Source organism: Bubalus kerabau, chromosome 10, assembly GCF_029407905.1.
Source record: "Bubalus kerabau isolate K-KA32 ecotype Philippines breed swamp buffalo chromosome 10, PCC_UOA_SB_1v2, whole genome shotgun sequence".
In the NCBI taxonomy this organism is placed as follows: Eukaryota; Metazoa; Chordata; class Mammalia; order Artiodactyla; family Bovidae; genus Bubalus; species Bubalus kerabau.
This window is the reverse complement of record NC_073633.1, coordinates 13,587,381-13,608,868: the sequence shown is the minus strand read 5'-3', so window position 1 is coordinate 13,608,868 and position 21,488 is coordinate 13,587,381. Positions and strand designations below refer to the sequence as shown.

General features: G+C 36.0%; 1 protein-coding gene across 3 annotated transcripts in view; it reads left to right on the top strand.

Moving 5' to 3' along the window:
* Positions 1-21,488, top strand: part of AP3B1 (adaptor related protein complex 3 subunit beta 1) — a 236,951-nt gene that overhangs the window by 81,250 nt on the left and 134,213 nt on the right. For all 3 annotated transcript variants that reach the window (XM_055536639.1, XM_055536640.1, XM_055536641.1), the window contains exons 8-9: positions 15,129-15,284; positions 20,127-20,224. In XM_055536639.1, coding sequence (XP_055392614.1) covers positions 15,129-15,284; positions 20,127-20,224 — 254 coding nt within the window. The remainder of the gene's footprint in view (positions 1-15,128; positions 15,285-20,126; positions 20,225-21,488) is intronic.

Below are 21,488 nucleotides of genomic sequence, written 5' to 3'. Positions count from 1 at the left end.
ATCATTGTTTTTTCTTGACCCTATACCCCATCTGTTTCATGTGTTTTTTTATTTTTCTGTGTTAGTCTTATTTATTTTCTCTGTGTTAGTCTTATTACTCTAGCATAAAGGAATAACTGATTAATATTGAATTTATCTTCTAACAATCCTGTGATTTACTTTTCAGTTTTGTGATTTTGCTGCTTAATAGTTTTGCGTATTCATCTCATAGAAAATTATGGTTTTATGTAATCTAATAATGTGGTAATTTTAAACAGTCCATTTTATTCTATTCTGTTTTTCATTTAGCTGATATCCCCTGGTGGCTCAGATGATAAAGAGTCTGCTTTCAATGCAGGAGATGTGGGTTTGATCCCTCAATCGAGAAGATTCCATAGAGAAGGGAATGGCTACCCACTCTGGTATTCTTGCCTGGGAAATCCCATGGACAGAGGAGCCTGGCAGGCTACAGTCCATGAGGTCACAAAGAGTCGGACACAACTGAGCAACTAACACTTAACATACAAACTTTAAGTTTCTGATACATATCTTTAAATTACTGCAGTTCTTCTAGATATTGCAAGCCTTCAGTAGACTACAGAGTTCCAAAATGGTTATGTCAGACAGATTCTGCTAGTGCGTTGTTGTCTAGATGATATAGAGAATGTGGCAGTTTACGACCATACCACCCTGAATGTGCCCGATTTCATCTGATCTTTGAAGCTAAGCAGGGTCGGGCCTGGTTAGTACTTGGATGGGAGAATGTGGCAGATGCTGTTGATTGTTTCCATCAGACACTCCTATTCAAAAAGATCTTCTTTGCAGACACATTTTCTGCAGGGATTTAGCACTGTGTCTTTGCAGAAGCCATGTTGCTTCCTAGCCCAAGCTAATCTAGTTAATGTTAAGTACTTTCCCTTTGTAGGTGATGAGTTTAGGAATGGGCATACAACACAGTTCTGGCCTATGTGGAGTAATTAGAAATATGAGAAAAGTGGGATGTGGAGGGGTGTATGAGAAACGTTTACTTTAATAGACAAAGTATGAAGACATCTGACCTGAGGCTGAGATGTAACTCCATGGACTTAATGGTTTTAATTTCTGCTGATGGAATACCTTGATCAGATTAACTCTCTGGGAAATAATTTTGAAAACCAGCAGCTAAAGGCACTGTCAGATGATCAAAAGTAGGCAAAACTAGAGTGGACTCTACATGGAAAGGACTGAAATTTCAGGGTGTGAGTTTGCAGGATTTGCCTCAGGGCACTTCCCAATCCCATGGAATAATGGAAAAGTCACAGTCTTACTTAGGTTTTAGAGAACAGACTTCAAGGTTGGCAGAATACCTGAAAGGTTTGGAGAAAATTCCAGAAAGGTGTGGGAACGACAGGAGGGTGCACCCTTGGAAATACATGTAAACACCATCCAAATCATTGGCTGACCAACTCTGCATCTGTGAGAAAGACTCTAATGGGTCTAGCAAAAAAAAGCAGCAATTGGATGATGAAAAAAAAAAACTAAAGAGATTTCACTTGCTGGCCACATTAAGATAGACAGAGTTTGCAGTTTGAAACCAGTAAAATGCCTGCTATAACAAATATTAATACATGTCAGAGGAATGCAACATGAGGAAGAATTTATAGTGTGTAGTTGGTAATATTCAGAATACAATTTGAAAAAGTCAGCAGACATGAGAAACAAAAATATAGCTAATACTCAAGAGAAGAAGTAGGCAACAGAAACATAATCATCAAGAAGAGGCCATTACCAGACAAATAATGCAAGTTACTACATTTATTATATATATATACACACACACACACACACACACACACACACAGCAAAAATATTAAAAGGCAACATAGTTATATTGAGTGAACAAATGAGCAATCTTAACAGGATAAAAACCCTATAAGAAAGAAATAAATGGAAATTTTGGTGCTGAAAAACACAATGGTTAAATGAAAAAGAAGCTAGATAGATTTAACAGCCAGGAAAAGGCTGTAAAAATGTTGAGAAACCTGAAGATAGATTAATAGAAATTATTCATTCTGAAGAACCAAGAGAAAAACAAATGAAGAAAAGTGAACAGTCTCAGGGCCATGTGAACAATATGGAATGAAATCCTTGTAATTAAAATCCCCAAATAAGAGGAGGGAGTGAATGGAATAGAAATAATACCTGAAGAAGTAAAAGCGAAAAAAATTTCAAGTTTAAGGGTGAAAAAAACAACTGTACACATTCAGGAAACACATCAAATTCCCAGGCAAAAGAAATAAAAAGTTGTACCTTTGTACCTCATAGTCAAACTTGTGAAATCAAAAGAAAAAGACAAAACCGTGAAAGCAGATGGAGATTAAACAATGCATTATATACAGAGAAACAATTATTATGACTGACTGCTGATAAGAAACAATGGAGTCTAAAAAACAGTGGAATATCTTTACATTGTTGAGAGAAAAATCTATCAAGAAAGATTTCTATATTTCTATATAACGAAAGCATTCTTCAAAAATAAAGATGGAATGAAGACATTTTCAGATGAACTAAATTGAAAAATTCATACATAGGAGAACTGTATAGTAAGAGATACTGCAAGAAGTTGTTTTGGTTGAAGATAAATGATAATCAGTGATGTATACATGTGTTTACATCCATCTATCTATCTGGCTTCTCAGGTAGCTCAGTGGTAAAGAATTTGCCTGCCAATGCAGGAAACACAGGAGTTGCAGGTTTGATTCCTGGGTTGGGAAGATCCTCTGGAGGAAGAAATGGCAACCCACTCCAGTTTTCTTGCCTGGAAAACCCCATGGACAGAGGAGCCTGGTGGCCTGTAGTCTGTGGGGTCGCAAAAAATTGGATACAACTTAGGACTTACCGACTGAACACACGTGCATGGGAGTGAATATGTGAGGATTCATGATTAATTTTACCTAAGTTGGGTTTAATTTTATTTTGTAGTTTATGATTGAGTGAGAACCACTCTAAAATGCATTCTGCACAAAAAACTTATTTATCTTATTTATCTGGTCATGAGATTGAGATTGGTTAGTTTTCAAATGACTAGGGCCACTCTTTCTCATGTCTTAGAACTCAGGTTGAACATCAGCTTGTGTCATGAGTACATTTTACTGCAGAGTAACATAGGAAAATGCCTTATGTAGATTCTTTAGATTTTTCAGTAACAAGATATGGAAACCATTACATTTGAAAAACGCATCTCTTACATACTGGTGCTGAACATGTCGTCATGAAAAATGAGAAGTGTTGTGGGCAATTGAGTGCTCTGGATTTTCAGAGTGACTCAACTCAGTTACTGGGCACAGGTGTTTCTATAATTGTGATGTATTGGGGGGTATTCAGTGTTCGATGATCCTCAAACCCATACTTCCACCTGTGGTGTAGTGGTCACTGGGCTGTGGTATAAAAACATGTAAAGTGAAGAGCATAGCAATTACCTCAAGGAAGGAAAAAATATTTGAAACCAGTATATATGTTTTCTGTTGTTTTATATAGACCTAATTTGAGGGGAAAGAGACTACTTTTTTTTTTTTTTTGAAAAATATTAAACTTAAAAATGTATTAAACCTGACTTTAAAAAAGAAAGCAAATGTGTGCCATTCATACTGAATAGTTTAATGAAGCGTTTATGATACTGCCAGTCACCTCCTCACTCTGGTCTTGTCAGGGAACTCTGACCCATTGTGAGCATGATGCCCCTCCAGTATACTGCTATGGTGTCTATGGACTGAATGTTTACGTCCTTCAAAATCCACGTGTTGAAATCCTTAACTCCCAGTGTGATGTATTTGGCAGTGAGGACTTTGGGAAGGAACTCGATTTCAGCCAAGTTGTGAGTGTGGGGTTCTCATCTTGGGAATAGTGCCCTTCTAAGAAGAGGCACCGAGAGTGTGCCTCCTGTCTCTTTCTCTGCCCGTGTGAAGACATAGTGAGAAGGCAGCCAGCTGCAATGTAGGAAGTGGATTCTCACCAGAAACCAAGTCAGCCAGCACCTCACTCTTGGACTTACCAGCCTCCAAAACTGTGAAAAATAAATGTCTGTTGTTTAAGCTAGGCAGTCTGTGGTATTTTGTTAAAGTAGCTCAAGCTTGCTGTTAAGAGTATCTCATGGCATGACAGTGTCCTGATGTATTCGCCCGTAGCTTTTAAGCATTATGTAGCAGTCTGTGTCCACGGTAGAGTGCAGACATTGTATTGTTCTGGTTCAGATCTTAAGTTGGTGCTAGTGCCCTGCAGGCTGCTTGGAGTTCAGAAGACAAGTAGGTACACTCAGTGTCTCTTTCTTAACTACTGCCAACACCATGGTGATTAAAGAAAGAGATGGCAGGATAAATGATAATATTTATAAACTGTGCCTTTCCAGAAATATGCTTTATGAAATAAAAGGTAATATTTTTGGACTTCATAAAGCTTATATTTAATGTAACCAGCATTTCTCTTACTGAAAGTGAATGTTCTAGAGCATGATGAAAAGTTAATTTTATTTTGATTTTTATATTAGCATTTGGGGTGGTCAGTACATATGAGTGGAGAGAGACCTACTTTCATATGAAATAAGTTAAGATATATTAAACTCATTGATTCTTTTTAAAGGATTTGTTTTAAATTTATTTTTAAACCAATCTTAGGTGCATAGCAAAATAGGGTGGAAAAATACAAGGAATTTCTTTATACTCCTTATGCCCGCCTGCCTCCCTGTCGACATCTTTCCCCACAGTAGTACATTTATTGCAATTGATGAACGTATGTTAATACATCACTATCACCTGAAGTCCACCGTTTACATTAAGGCTCGCTCATGTTGTCCCTTCTGTTGGTTTTGACAAATGTATAATGACCTGACCCCACCATTGTGATATTTTACAAAATAATTTCACTGTTCTAAAAATCCTCTGTATTCTGCTTATTTATTCCTCTTTCTGCTACAAATCCTGGCAGTCACTTTTTTTTTTTTTTAATTGCCTCCATAGTTTTCCTTTTTCAGAGTATCATTTGGTTAGAATCATCCACTATGTAGCCTTTCTGGATTGACTTCCTTGAATAGTAATATGTGTTTAAGGATGCTCTCTGGCTTTTCATGTCTCTATTAGCTCATTTCTTTTTAGGACCAAATAATATTCCATTATCTAGATGTCCCAGAGTTTATTCATCCATTTACCTGCTGAAGGATATCTTGTTTGCCTCTGTAAATTGGCAGTTACAATTAAAGCCATGCAGATTTTTGTGTCAACTTGTTTTGGCAGAAACCAAGGACTCTGATTACTCATGTGTGTGTGCTTAGTCGCTCATCCTGTCTGACTCTGCCGCCCTATGGACTGTAGCTTGCCAGGCGCCTCTGTTCAAGGGGATTCTCCAGGCAAGAATAGTGGAGTGGGTTGCCATGCCCTCCTCCAGGAATCTTCCCAACCCAGGGATCGAACCCAGGTCTCCCACATTGTAGGCATATTCTTTACCATCTGAGCTACCAGGGGAAAGCCCATGATTACTCAACCATTTGATAATGTTGCATATAATTTTGTAAGAAGCTGCCAAATTTTCTTTAATAGTGGCAATACTGTTTTGTGTTCCCACTGGCAGTGAATGAGAATTTCTTTTGCTTTCAGTGTTGTCAGTATCCTGGATTTTGGCCATTCTAACAAGTGTGCACTAGTATGTTGTTTTAATTTGCATTTCCCTAATTACATGTAATGTAATGTTGAACATCTTTTCATAAGCTTGAAAGTGAAAACTGAAAGTCGCTCAGTTGTGTCTGACTCTTTGCAACCCCATGGACTATAGTCCATGGAATTCTCCAGGCCAGAATACTGGAGTGGGTAGCCTTTCCCTTCTCAGGGTATCTTCCCAACACAGAGATTGAACCCAGGTCTCCCGCATTGCAGGTGGATTCTTTACCAGCTGAGCCACAAGGGAAGCCCAAGAATACTGGAGTGGGTAGCCTATCCCTTCTCCAGCTGGTCTTTCCGAATCTATATATCGTCCTGAAACTATGTATCTTTTTTGGTGAGTTACTTGTTCAGATCCTTTGCCCATTTTTTAATTGAGTTGTTAGCTTTCTCCTAGTTGAGTTTGTATATTTTGGATAACAGCCCTTTACCGGATATATCTTTTCCAAATATTTTTCCAAGTTTGTGGCTTGTCTTGTCTTTGTCTTGACAGCTTTTACAAAGCAGACAGTTTTTATTTTAATGAAGTTCAGTCTGTCAATTATTTCTTTCATGGATTGTGCCTTTGGTGGTGTTATCTAAAAGTCATCACTATACCAAGGTCATCTAGGTTTTCTCCTATGTTACATTCTGGAATTTTATGGTTTGCTGTTCCTCATTTGTCTCTAATCCTTTTTGAGTGAATTTTTATAAATGCTGTAGGTCTGTGTCTAGATGATTATTTTTTGCATGTTGATATTCAACACCATTTGTTGAAAAGACTTTCTTTTCTACTGTATTACCTTTGCTCCTTTGTCACAAGTCAGTTAACTATATATATTCATGCAGGCCTTTTTTGAAATTCCGTGTTCTGTTCCATTAATCTCTTTGTCTATTCTTTCATTAGTACCACACTGTCTTGGTTTTGATTACTGTAGCTTTATAGTTTGATCTTGAGTCAGACTCACTGTATAAATGTTAAATTATTGAAAAATTTAAGCATGCACAAAGATAGGTCCAACAGTCTAATGAATCCTCACGTATACATCATTTAAAGCAGCATTCATCAACTCATGGCTACTCTCACTTTAACTCAAGCCTCTTCCCATTTCTGTCCCAAATTTTATATACAATTCAAGATATTATATAATTTCACCCATATCTATTCAGAATGAATTTCTAAAACACTGTCTTTACTTTAAAGAAACTACAAAGCTGTCTCCATTTTCCAAGTAAGGGATTTAACCTTTTTTTTGTTCAGCTTGAGTGTGTACTTTTTTAGAAAGGTGGAGAAGGTTGTCTATTGTATATCGTTTCATTTTATACATGTATGGATATTTTAAATAGTAGAAAAATCTTTATTTATAAATATAATTTTTTATACTCATTAGTTTCATCACAAAGATTTTATATATTTGTGTCCTTATTATTACCAGAGTTCCTTTTTGAGTCATTTAATACTTTTCCATAGGGAACCATCTTTACTTCTGTATAGGTTGAGAGGCACATCATCTTGGAATATGGATATTCCAAGACTATGGATCCTGACATGGAAGTGTATTTTAAGCCTGTAGTACTCATTGATCATTAGCATAATTATTGTTAGAAATCCTTCTGTAAGGAAGCCTTTGTCAGGAAGCATTTAACAGGAGGCTTCCTGTGTGCTGTTTTGCATCTGTCAGGAATTCTCTGCTCCTTATTAATTCCTGAATATTCAGGAATTAAGAGGAGAGGCAAGCCTCTCCTGAGACTGAGGAATCCAGGCATTTCCTTTATTAGTTTTTCTATACGGTGATAAGTACCCTCTTCCTTTTTATGAACCATACAGTAAAAGTGGTTATTTACAACTCTCTCTTTCATATGGATGCTGCTGAAAATAGCTATCTTGTAAGACAGTATAAATACCTACACAATGTTGAATAAAGCACCTTTGCTCCATCAGAGCTCTGGTCCCCGTGTCTGTCTTTCTCTCTCTCTCTCTTTTTCAGGCTGATCCCCTGGAGCTCAGAGGCTCTCTAAGTTCACTTTCCTGCCCGGGCTTCTAAGACCCTCTCAAGAAGGTGCTCTGTACCTTCACCCCATCAAGAGGGCGCCTGAGGCCTTCGTGAACAGAGCAAGCCCCGTGCAGGGGCTTTATTGGCTTTCTGTATAAACCAAGGAATATCAGCGTCTTTCTCTCCTTTACTTTCTTATCATCAACTCCGGACCACCAAGTTCTGGTCCATTAAAGGACCTCAACAAGACTTGACTTTTCTCTCCCATTTATTTATTTATTTATTAGTCATTTATTTTCCTAAGTATGGATTCATAGATGTTTATTTTATTCTTTGGGTTATGAACTGATAACATCATTATTTTGTTGCTAAAATGATCTGGATTTATTTTAACTGCCTTAGTTTTAGAACCAGCTGTGTTCCAAGGTGCAAAAGAGCAGGTTTTACAGGTTCATTACTGTTTTTTTACATCAGATTTCTGTTAAACAGTTCTCTTTGCAATAATCAGTAATTTATTGTTGTTAAAGGTGAAATTATTTAAATGATCGTGAGGTTTAGAAAAAAATGCCAACATAAGCCACTGTATAAAATGTTTTAATTAATACCCATAAAGTCCCCATGGGTGATAATACCTCATTTCTCTAGCCTCAGTCAGACAATATATAATAGTTGATTTTTAAAAAACTTTTTGATGCAAGCGCTTCTAAAACAATTTTCTGTTTTCCTGCCCTTTGATAGCGAATGAAAGATACAAGTTAATATTTTTTCTTTCTAAATTGCACCTTATTTTATCCAAGAATCAGGAGCTCAGATGGTTAAGATTATATGCATGATATACTCTGAATGAGAACTTAGCATAATACCTAAAGACTGCTATTACTAATACATAATAACTAATAACTGCTGTTTCAGCTTTGTAGGGAAGGCCTTTCTAATTAATTCTAAATTTATAGATGTTTTGTATGAATTGAAACTTCATGTGTGCTTGTGTGCTAACTTGCTTCAGTTGTGTCCGACTCTTTGTGACCCTGTGGACTGTGGCCTGCCAGTCTCCTCTGTCCTTGGGATTCTCCAGGCAAGAATTCTGAAGTGGGTTGACATGCCCTCCTCCAAGGGATCTTCCCAACCCAGGGATCGAACCCACGTCTCTTACATCTCCTGCATTGGCAGTTGGGTTCTTTACCACTAGCGCCACCTGGGAAGCCCGTGAACTGAAACTGCATAATGTTAATATCTAGATAAAAATATAGTAGAAGGTATTTTTTAAACTGTTTTAAAAAGTTAAGCAATTCTATTAGAAACAGTATTTCTTGGGGCTGGTGCACTGGGACAACCCAGAGGGATGGTATGGGGAGGGAGGAGGGAGGAGGGTTCAGGATGGGGGAACACATGTATACCTGTGGCGGATTCATTTTGATATATGGCAAAACCAATACAATATTGTAAAGTTAAAAAATTAAATTAAAAAAAATATTTTTTTCAAATGCACATAAAGATATATTAAAGTTAGTTCATCTGCTTTTTTTATATATGATGTACAATTAGTATACTAAGTTGAGCAAATGGAAGTTTCTTTCTATAGATTTCAGCATCTTTGAAACTTGTTTTATCTATATTTACTTTTAAGCAGACGAAGCATCCTTCTGATTGTATCTTGTTTATCTTACTTGTTTAACCAAACAGCAACAGAAAATGTTTCTGGACAAGGCGAAAATAAAATTCTTTCCACATACATTTAAAATGTTGATTAAGAATGATTATTTTGGAGTTGTTCTAAGTTATCTAAGATACAAAGTATGAGTCATCACTTAATGTCTTTGATTATCTGGGCTGTTTTCTCTGAGAGAGCATAAATCTTCCTGAGTCTGATCTGTCCTGGTGGTTGCTGAAATTATAGCACTTTATATCAAAGTTATGTAAAGAAGTGAATCTGACTTTTCTGTAAAAATAATACGAGGTTGAGAGACTTTACTGGTGGTCCGCTGGTTTAGACACTGCGCTTCTAATGCAGGGAGCACTAATTTGATCCTTAGTCAGGGAACTAAGATGCCACATATCTTCCAGTATGGCCAAAAAAGAATTAAGTTTAAAAATAATAATACAGGTGAAAGTCACTCAGTCATCTCCAACTGTTTGCGACCCCGTGGACCGTACAGACCATAGAATTCTCCAGGCCAAACTACTGGAGTGGGTAGCCTTTCCCTTCTCCAGACAGGGTTGAAATCCCCACCAAAAAACTCAGTCTTATCACTTAATTCCGTGAATATATTGTCCATAGTTAGGTCTCAGTTCTTGAAAATTCGTGTCTAATAGCCTCATTTTTTAACTTTGGTGTTTATTGTCTTTGTTTTTTAAAACTTCACATCATTGCTTTTTTCTTATATGGATATTTAGAAATAGGTAATGTATATGTCTCAGAAGCAAATGGCTTCATGAATTTTTGCAAACTGAAGAGACCGATGTAACGAGTACTCAGATTAAGAAACAAATTATAAGTATTCACCAGAAGCCCCTAATTCCTCACTTTCCACTTAATATCCTGTTTTCCCTCTCAAATGGGAACAATATCCTGACCCTCAGTGACACTGCTTTTTCTTCCCCTTTATTTGCCCTCTTTTCTTACTTTCTGAAAAATTGTTGAACTAGTTTTGAAGCTTTGGATGATTAGTTTTGGTTTGTTTGTGGATTATTACTTGATCAGGGTATCAGCAATCTGAGTTCATTCATTCACTTCGATTCTACATTGACATGATTAAAATATGAGCTTCAATTTTATGACCTTAACTCCCTAGGATATAGGCTTTCAGGACTTAAAACCAGAGACTAAGGAGAGTTAGGCATCTTGCTTTTTGGTGGATCCTGATCACCAGCTTTTGCTTCTGTAATTTTTGTGAATCTGCTAAAAGCTCTTTAGGCCTTTCAGATTTTTGTTATGTATATAACAACTCACGCTTGGGGTGGAGAAACAATTGCAGGGATTTAACTGTTAGGTTTCTAGGTTTACCACTACTTCTGGGTCTTGTCTGCATAATTCATCACTGTTCTTTTAGCTTTTCAGTACCTTGAAACAAGTGTGCTTCATTTTTCTTTCCTAGCTCATTATAAGGTTTATTCCAAATTGCCTATTATTAGAAGCAGAACTCTATGATCCTATATTAACTGTTTTTAAAAAGTAATCTTTTAAGTGTTATTTTTAATGACATTTTGTCCCTGGGGTTTGTGACTTCTTTTAAGCAACTGTAACTAGCATTGATTAAAGTTGTTTTAGTGTAATGAGTTCCCTAAACAGTACATTTTGGTTCAAAATGAAGCACCTGTACAAAAGCCTCATGATGTACTTGTAAATCTCAAATAGGAGGCAGTTTCTTTTCTGAGGGATAATTTTAGGATTAGGGTTTCAGGGGAAACTTTTCTTCATATTTGGCATCTGGGGATATTTGATTTAAAGTGAGGTAATTTCTAGAAAAAATTTTAATAAAAGCAATGTTAATTGCTACTATTTGAGTGTTTAATATTCACTGGACACTAAATGGTTATATACTTTCACTAAACAAATCAATCTTCATGAACACTTTCATAATACTATTTGGGCTGCCTAGGTGGCGCCAATGTTAAAGAATCCTCCTGCCATTGCAGGAGACAAGAGACTAGGGTTCCATCCCTGGGTTAGGCAGATGCCCTGGATAAGATAAAAATATATAGTTAGTAATTAGCAGCCAGATCTAAAAAGCTATGCCATGGTGTTCTCATAACAATAAAACTAAGTTGAAATTTCACAGAAAGTGTAAGAGAAAGTTTCTTTTGATGGGAATATACTTTGAAATAATAGTTCATATCAATAACTATTTTAGGTATTAAGCAACATGTTCTTTGTGTTTGTTATCCAATAATCCTGTTAAAACTTTGTAGTATTTCAAAGAATCCCTTTCATTTTAGTAAATTACACTAATTTATCTAATGTTAAATGTTAAGAAAGAATTAGTTTATAGATCTTTAATAAAACATATGAAGCATTAATTTATATAAGTTTTACATAATAGCTTTGTAAGATCTTTGTATGTGGAAAAGATACTAATGAAAGAAAAAAATTCCTTAATAATCTTTTTACTAAAGTTACTGCCATAATCCTAAATTCTTATACACTACAATAAGCAATACAAATGTCATTTATTAAAATAACATAGTTGGGCTTTAATAAAGTTAATAGTGAAGGAGAACTGGAATGAATGAATAAACTTTTTAAAAGGCAGCTTTGTGTACTTTTGAATATTTTATTTGTTAGTTATAGTGCTGTGTTTCATATTGATGAATATGATAAATATAGCAGTTTCATATCAATTTTTGGTTGATTTTGACATTTGTTTGATTAATATACACTGAAGATTGTAGGTGAGTGCTTAGGCTTAAAGAATAAGTTATTTGTGTATTGGCTTTGATATAAAAGTTTATCTCAGTTACAGTCCTTTTTTTTAAGCACTTAGACAAGTAATTTGTTTTGAATTGTATATTTGAAGAAGATAATGTTATAATTTCTAGTTTACTTCTAAATATGGGTATTACTTTTAAAATGCCTTTTGTTTTCAAAGAATATAAATTTGGTGAGTTTCTTTTGTTAGAATTTCTTAAAATTTTTTTATTGTCGATTTAAAAAACACTGAGATAATATTATTCTCACTTCTGAGGAACCTAAAGGTCATGTTTTTGATGAAAAGTGTTTTCAGTGATATTTAAGTAAAGATTGTGTTTTAAAAGCAGTTACAAGGAAAACAGTTCATTCAGTTCAGTTCAGTCGCTCAGTCGTGTCCGACTCTTTGCAACCCCATGAATTGCAGCACCCCAGGCCTCCCTGTCCATCACCAACTCCCGGAGTTCACTCAGAATCACGAATCAGTGATGCCATCCAGCCATCTTATCCTCTGTCGTCCCCTTCTCCTCCTGCCCCCAATCCCTCCCAGCATCAGAGTCTTTTCCAATGAGTCAACTCTTCGCATGAGGTGGCCAAAGTACTGGAGTTTCAGCTTTAGCATCATTCCTTCCAAAGAAATCCCAGGGCTGATCTCCTTCAGAATGGACTGGTTGGATCTCCTTGCAGTCCAAGGGACTCTCAAGAGTCTTCTCTTCAAAAGCATCAATTCTTCGGCGCTCAGCTTGCCTCACAGTCCAACTCTCACATCCATACATGACCACAGGAAAAAACCATAGCCTTGACTAGATGGACCTTTGTTGGCAAAGTCATGTCTCTGCTTTTGAATATGCTATCTAGGTTGGTCATAACTTTCCTTCCAAGGAGTAAGCATCTTTTAATTTCATGGCTGCAGTCACCATCTGCAGTGATTTTGGAGCCCAGAAAAATAAAGTCTGATGCTGTTTCCACTGTTTCCCCATCTATTTCCCATGAAGTGATGGGACCAGATGCCATGATCTTTGTTTTCTGAATGTTGAGCTTTAAGCCAACTTTTTCACTCTCCACTTTCACTTTCATCAAGAGGCTTTTTAGTTCCCTCTTCACGTTCTGCCATAAGGGTGGTGTCATCTGCATATCTGAGGTTATTGATATTTCTCCCGGCAATCTTGATTCCAGCTGTGCTTCTTCCAGCCCAGCGTTTCTCATGATGTACTCTGCATATAAGTTAAATAAGTAAGGTACAGTATACAGCCTTGACATACTCCCTTTCCTATTTGGAACCAGTCTGTTGTTCCATGTCCAGTTCTAACTGTTGCTTCCTGACCTGCATATAGGTTTCTCAAGAGGCAGATCAGGTAGTCTGGTATTCTCATCTCTTGAACATGTCATTAGGTGATGTTAAACTATAACAATTTAGGTAATTTCTTTTATTGTTATAACAGTGGATAAATATATGTAAATTGCTTTTAAGTGATTTGCTGATTTTTTTCCTCCTTAATTTTATTTAATTAAACTTTCTATTTTAAGATAATTGTAGATTCACATGCAGTTGTAAGAAATCATATAGAGAGATCTGGTGTAACCTTTATTCATTTTCCTCCAATGGTGTTGTCTTGCAAAACTATAGTAATATACTACAACCAGGGTATTAACATTGATACTTCAGGATTCAGAACGTTTCCATCACAAATATCCTTCATGTAACCATTTTATAGCTAAACTCCTTTCCTTCCTCTGCCTAACCCTGCTGCCCCTTAACCCTTGGTAAGGGTCCTGAGGTGTCCATATCCAGCCTTTCTTCTCTCTGCCTTTCTTTTCTTAAATTATTTTATATATAATGTCTTGGGTTTCTAGTCGTTCTTAGTGAGAGGAATAGGAATAAGTATATCTATTCCATCTTCCCAGAAGTGGAAAATACGTTTCAGGTACATGGTAACAGAGATTACCTCTAAATAGTAACTGCACTGTGTGTGCTAAGTTGCTTCAGTCATGTCTGACTCTGTGCGACCCCATGGACTGTAGCCCACCAGGCTCCTCTGTCTGTGGAATTCTCCAGGCAAGAATACTGGAGTGAGTTTCCATGCCCTCCTCCAGAGGATCTTCCTGACCTAGGGATCAAACCTGGGTCTCTTATATCTCCTGCATTGGCAGATGGGTTCTTTACCACCAGTACCACATGGGAAGCCCTCGTAATTGCACTGGATCCACTTAAATATTATTGTCTTTGTGTGCTTTTTGTTGTTGTTGTTTATTTTAAGGATTCCTTACCTGTAGGCTGGGATTCCCAAGTGACTCTGGTAAAGACTCCTGCCAATGCAGGAGACCTGGGTTCCATCCCTAGGTCGAGAAGGTCCCCTGGAGGAGGAAATGACAACCTACTCCAGTAATCTTGCTTGGAAAATCCCATGAACAGAGGAGCCTGACAGGCTACAGTCCAGGGGGTCGCAAACAGTTGGAACAACTGCATGCACGAACGCATGCACCTATAGGCTAATTTTACTGACAGGGATAATAGAGAATTCAAATAAATAAAAAGTACAAGACAAAAACATATAATCAAGTCTCAGGGATATACATAAATCTCAAACTGAGTCTTTCTTGACAACACAGGGACCTTAATTACCAATTTTTAACCTGTCAAACTTTATTAATGATTTCTTTTATGTGTGTTGCAGTTCAAACAATTTTCTTCTTTCCTCTGACCCTTTGATCCAGTTACAGAGAGACTGATAATTTATGGAAACAGTTTTCAGCTTTGGGTAGTCTCATATCATAGGCTTTGTTAGAATTTAATGGTCAGGTTTTCCCTTTGGATGACTGTGGGTATTTCTATGCTAATTTAATGTGAGGTTTGCTATGTAATATAAAAATATTATCTATTACACTAAAGGACAGTTACTGTGCCATAAAATACAAGAAAAAGCAAGGCCTTTCTTCCATATAAGTAACACAGTTTCAAATTGCCTGCACAGTAGTATTCGTAAAATACTATCATTATTGTAGATGTTTTTTAAAAAGTTTTCTTTGTGTAGTATTTGGGCGGTTCCAGGTCTGAACTCATCTTGGAATTGGATTTCTTTCCTGTAGGGTGATGTTCTAGAGGACAATGAAAAGGATTTCTATGATTCCGATGAGGAACAGAAGGAAAAGGCTGACAAAAGGAAGAGGCCGTATGCTATGGATCCAGACCATAGACTTTTAATTCGGAATACAAAGCCTTTGCTTCAGAGCAGGAATGCAGCGGTATGTAAAAACCATTACAAGAAATAGTTCACAGCTTTTTAAAACGGTGCTTAAAAATATGCAAGTTCAATAAGTAATTTTGAGTTTACTAATGGAGCATTTATTTGTTTGCTTGTATACTAAAAATCAGGTTTTTGTAGGTTACTTGGTTTGGTAGCTGTATGCCTATTGTTCTTCATTTTCTTTTTGATTTTGTAATTGGATTCCTGAGATACGAGCCCAAGATGTTTTGCAGTTGATTGGAAGACTGTATGTATTTCTCTATTATGAAATTATTGTTGTGAGTACTTAATAAGGTTGTTGTTGTTCAGTCACTAAGTCATGTCCAACTCTGTGACCCTGTGGACTGCAGCATGCCAGGCTTCCCTGTCCTTCACTATCTCCTGGAGTTTGCTCAAATTCATGTCTGTTGAGTCAGTGATTCTATCTAACCATCTCATCCTCTGCCCATTATATTTGTCTTTATCTAATCAGAGTTTTGAAAAGAGTAACGTATAGTTAGAAACACCTAGCATGACACTTCATACACGCACAGTAAATTTTAGCTGGTAAGAATAATTAAAAATCATCCTTACTCAGGTCCTAAGTTTTTGTTTTGTTTTATATCTTTATTTTAAATAACTATATTTTAAAATATTTTAAAAGAATACAGTTGAAAATTAGAAAATACAAACTAGAAAAACTAATATAAGCATTATATTTCTATCAGTTATAATATCTTAATGCAGTTTTCCCAAGATCCTTCTTTTCTGTATAAGTGTTCCTCTTTCATATGTGTGTATGTCTGTACATAATATATTTTAAACCAAGATAAAAGTCATAGTACACATAATATTTTGTAACATATTTTTTCTAGTCAGTTCCCTATTTCTACTTCAGTAAAATTTCATCTCATGAGATACCAGTTTACCCTAAATTCTTCTATAACTGGTTCACCTATACCGGTTACACTGCATCTGGTTGTTATACATCTTCTGAACTCTCAAGTCTTGCAAAATGTTCTCTGGGTTTGTCTGGTTACTTTCTTTACTATACCTTTGTTTCCTCTTAACTGGAAGTTATGTAAGTTTTGATGAATTCCAGTTAAATGTTTTCTTAAACTTATTTTAATTAAAAACAAATTCTTAATGAATCATTCTGTGCAGCTAGTTAAAACTGAAAATGAGAGTTTCCCTTGAACTGCTTTGTTTTCTGATGCTTGAGAGTTTGGTCCTTAGAGCTTTGTATGTGTATCTTAGGAATTAGCAGAAGTTTTTATCTTATACTTTGTATTTAGTTTCTAAATCATGATTAAGTAACTATGCACAATAATGACACATATGTTATTTTATTAATATTGTAAAATATGCTTATATTTCAGTGTGCCCTCACTTGACTTGATGTTACTTCAGTAGCTGTAACTCACCAACTAAAATTACTTTATAATTTACTCATTTTTAATTTAACTTTCTCTTGGAAATTGGCTTATAGTCCAAATACTTACTGATCAAAAATGTTTTTGAATAGTGAAACAAATCGAGGTAGTTTGTACTGTACCAGTATACTTTGGTTCCCTGCTTATTTGATTATATACCAACTAGAGGTAATTTATTTTTTGTTCCAATATGTTTTGGTATCCTGCTTATTTGGTGCAGCTGGATTTAGAAAAGGCAAAGGAATCAGAGATCAAATTGTCAAAATCCATTCTATCATAGAAAAAGCAAAAGAATTCCAAAAAAACATCTCCTTCTGCTTTGTTGACTACACTAAAGCCTTTGACTGTGTGGATCACGACAAACTGTGGAAAAATCTTAGAGATGGAAATACCAGACCACCTTACCTGCTTCCTAAGAAACCCGTATGCAGGTCAAGAAGCAACAGTTAGAATCGGACATGAAGCAAAGGACTGGTTCCAGATTGGGAAAGGAGTACGTCAAGGCGGTATATTGTCACCCTGTTTATTAACTTATATGCAGAGTACATCATTTGAAATACTGAACTGGATGACTCACAAGGTGTAATCAAGATTGCCGAGAGAAGTATCAACAATCTCAGATGTGCAGATGATACCATTTTAATGGCAGAAAGTGAAGAGGAACTAAAGAGCCTCTAGATGAAAGTGAAAGAGGAGAGTGAAAAAGCTAGCTTGAACCTCAACATTCAAAAGACTAAGATCATGGAGTCTGGTCTCATCATTTCATGGCAAATAGATGGGGAAAAAGTGGAAATAGTGACAGATTTTGTTTTCTCAGGCACCAAAATCACTGCAGATAGTGACTGCAGCCATGAAATGAAAAGATGCTTGCTCCGTGGAAGAAAAGCAATGACAAATCTAGACAGCAGAGACACCACTTTGCCAACAAAGGTCTATCTAGTCAAAGTTATGGTTTTTCCAGTAGACATATACCCATGTGAGAGTTAGACCATAAGTAAAGAAGGCTGAGTGCTGAAGAAATCGATGGTTTTGAACTGTGGTGTTAGAAAAGACTCTTGAAAGTCCCTTGAACTACAAGGAGATTAAACCAGTCAATCCTAAAAGAAATCAACCCTGAATATTCATTGGAATGACTGGTGCCGAAGCTGATGCTCCAATACTTTGACCACTTGATGTGAAGAGCCAATTCACTGGAAAAGACCCTGATGCTTGGAAAGATTGAGGGCAGAGGAGAAGGGTGCAACAGAGGTTAGATAGCATTACTGACTCAATGGACATGTGTTTGAGCAAATTCTGGGAGATGGTGAAGGATAGGGCAGCCTGGTGTGCTGCACATGGAGTTGCAAAGAGTCAGACATACCTTAGTGACTGAGCAACAATAAATACACATAAAGGTTGACTTTGGAAGGATTGTGAATAGATTTTTTTTTTTTAAGCCTTAGCTTACAAGAGAGACTTTGAGAATTTGTTTCAGGAAACTTTGTCAGTCCTGTGTGGAGGCTGTTCTGACAGTCTGGATAAGGTGATAGTATATGAATGGTTAGGAATAGAAAAGTTTTTACCGGATGTACTTTCTTATAAACATATATAGTGTAAGTGCTGAAGGCCTATCAGGTTGTGTATTTTCAGTTGTTTTGGAGTTATGGGAGCGTCCCTCATGACTTTTACAAATTAGACTATAAAATTCAAATTTGGGGTATTGAAGAGAGATTAAGACGCTTAGATTTGTAAATATTGGGGAAAAAGAAGATCCTTTAGCCCCTTTGGGTTTTGGAGTGCCCTAATTAATGTATCAGAACAAATGACGTACTAAGTAGAATCTAGAATCTTAAAATCATTAACACACATAGAAAGTACAGTTTATTAAGCTTCAGCTTTCTTTTTTACATATAATACTTGTTAGCCATCTGTGTGCTTTAATATTTTTAAAAAATGACTGTCACCTATTTGTAGGTTGTCAGTAATTAATTTTTTCTTACTAAAATTTTAAATTCAGCAGAGGCTGTTCTATAATTAAAGTGTATTTGTAGATCACAAGTGAAGAAATTAGATATTCTTAAACTCAATTTCCCAAGTCATGTCTGAAAGCTGGACATCAGTGTTGTTACAAAAAAGAAAAGTACACAAAAATGCCATAGAGCAGTAAGTTGAGGAACCTATAACTCTAGTTTTAAAAAATGTTTCTTAGTTCTAGAAGAAACTGTTTTTGCTTTAAGCACCCTCAAGTACTGTAAACTCTTCAGGCATACATAAAAGTCCTGCTATATATTTGTTACCTACAGCCCAAGCAAAAATAAAGCAATATTAATATATCTTCATAACCAAAGACAAGATGATTAATTTCTGTAGCTCTCTCTTCGCAGTTGTCACGTGCCGAACTGAATACTTTCACTAAGTGGAAAGTCTGGAGTTTCCATCTCCGGATCTAAGTGTTGAGGCATGTGGGGAAACTAGTCTTATTAAATTTTATGACAGGGAAAGTCTGACTTTAATAATAGCTTTGAACCAAACACTATTTTTAAGGTTCTACATTTGAAAAACAGGATTTCAAATGCTGCTCTTTTAGAGGAATTGTTTTATTAGAGTTCCCTTAATTATAACTTAAATATACTGAATTTGGGGGTTCTTTAAAAATTTTAACCTACTTACTACTGTTACCTTTGAGTGTCTGGTTTCATCCCCTGTCTCAGGGTAGCACCAGCAGCAGCAACACTAGGAGGACTGTGGGCTTTGGAGTGCGTGTCAAGCTTTGCCATGTACTACTGGCATGTCAGACCTTGGGTGGTTCACTGAACATTCTTTTTTTTTCCTGAGGGTGTACAGTACTTCTTTCCTAGAGCTGCCATATCAGTTTACCAAAAACTGTGTAGATTAAAGAAATAAAAATTTCTTTAATTTTTTATTAAAGAAAAAAATATTAATTTAAAAATAAATAGAAATTTACTCTTTCACATTTCAGGAGACCCAAAGTCTAAGTCAAGATGTTGACAGGGTGGGTTCCTCCTGGAAGCTCTTAGGGAGAAATTAGCTTCTGGTGATCGCCAGCAGTTTCTGGCGTTCCGCGACTTACAGGCCTCACTGCAGTTTCTGCCTTCGTCTTCATACTGTCTTCTTCTCTGTGTCCTTTTCTGTCTCTGATAAGGACATCCACATTGGATTTAGGGCCCACTCTATAATCAAGTATGATCTCATCTTGATCACTACCTTAATAAAATCTGCAAAGACCACATTTCCAAATAAGGTCACATTCTGAGGGTAGGCATGCATTCTTAGGGGGACCCTATTCAACCTACACAGGGTAACAACATACTCATCTTAGTTCATGGGGATTTTGTAGGTGTTAAAGGAAATAATATGTAAGAACATGCTTTGAAACTGTAGTGTGGAACTGCTCATAGTTCTTACTGTTTTCATGCTTTATCTTTTAGGTGGTTATGGCAGTTGCTCAACTGTATTGGCATATAGCACCAAAATCGGAAGCTGGCATTATTTCTAAATCACTAGTGCGTTTACTTCGTAGCAATAGGTATGACGAGATTTTATATGTGTGTTTTCTTTTGTATTATATTACTTCACTAGTAATGTTTGAACAAATCAAATGTGTCTGGTAGGCATTTAACACATGGTTCTGACTGTATTTTATCAATTGAGATTTCATACTTAAAGGGATTATATTATAAAAGCCTTTAGATTATTAATTTCAAAGTTAGTGTTAAATATTGAAGTTTTTTTTTTTTTTTTACCTTTAAGCCCAAAGAAATTGGAAGTATTTTTTTGTAATGTAGTATATGCTATTACAGTAGCCTAGTATTTTGGTATTTCTAGGCATGACAATATGGGGATTTACATTAAATCTGGAGTCACTGAAAAACTACATTAAATGTATTATTATATTGACTAGTATAATTATATAAGACTTCATATAAAGCAATACATATGCTGAATTATGTAGTTTATGACAGAACTGCTTTCTGTGAAGTTGCAATATTTAATTACTGTAGTTCTACTTAAGAAGACAGCTATATTCTTAATATTACTTGTTTTAAAGAAATGCATAAGCTTGTTATTTCCTGGAGATAGGCAGGTAGGTAGCAGTGTACTTTTCCATTTTACCTCTCTGTAATTCAGCAGTTCAAGTCAACAATTCAGGAAACCTTGAGTTCCTGTCACATGTACTTCGTAAATTTAAGATCAGATGTTTGTCATTTGTTTTGTTTTCTGTATTTAAGAAAACTGTTGTTTCAAGCTATTTAGCTTACCCTGAATATTAGGCAGTAATCAGTTATTTTAAATTAAATTTTTTTCCTTTGAGTACTTCTGTTAATGAGTTGAGAGAAGAAAGATAAATATTTATTTTTGTTCTTAGCTCAGAATTAGTGCCACAACTTTCACCCAGGGTTGGCTTTTGCCCTTCCTTAGTAAGATACTATTTCCTTTGTGTTCCTCTGTCTATTCGCATAGTCATTCTTTCCCTTTTATCAGTTCATTAAGTTTTGTTGTCCATAGCTGGTTCGGATAAGGATCTGGAATGCATCTTTCATGTGAAGCATTATACCAGGTTCAGTTGTGCGTTCATTTCTTAGATATTTGGACATAAAATAACATGGCTTTTTTTCTTTTAAAACCTGTCTTTCACTTTGGACAGAATTGAGTCACATGATGAGCCTTCCGGTCAAGAGTTTGTATTAACACTGTGGTTATGTTTGTTCCGTTAACCCTAAGAACACCTTCTTTGCATATGTTCAGAGCATGCATAGCATTGGCCCTGCCTCTTAGGAATACAGTATTAC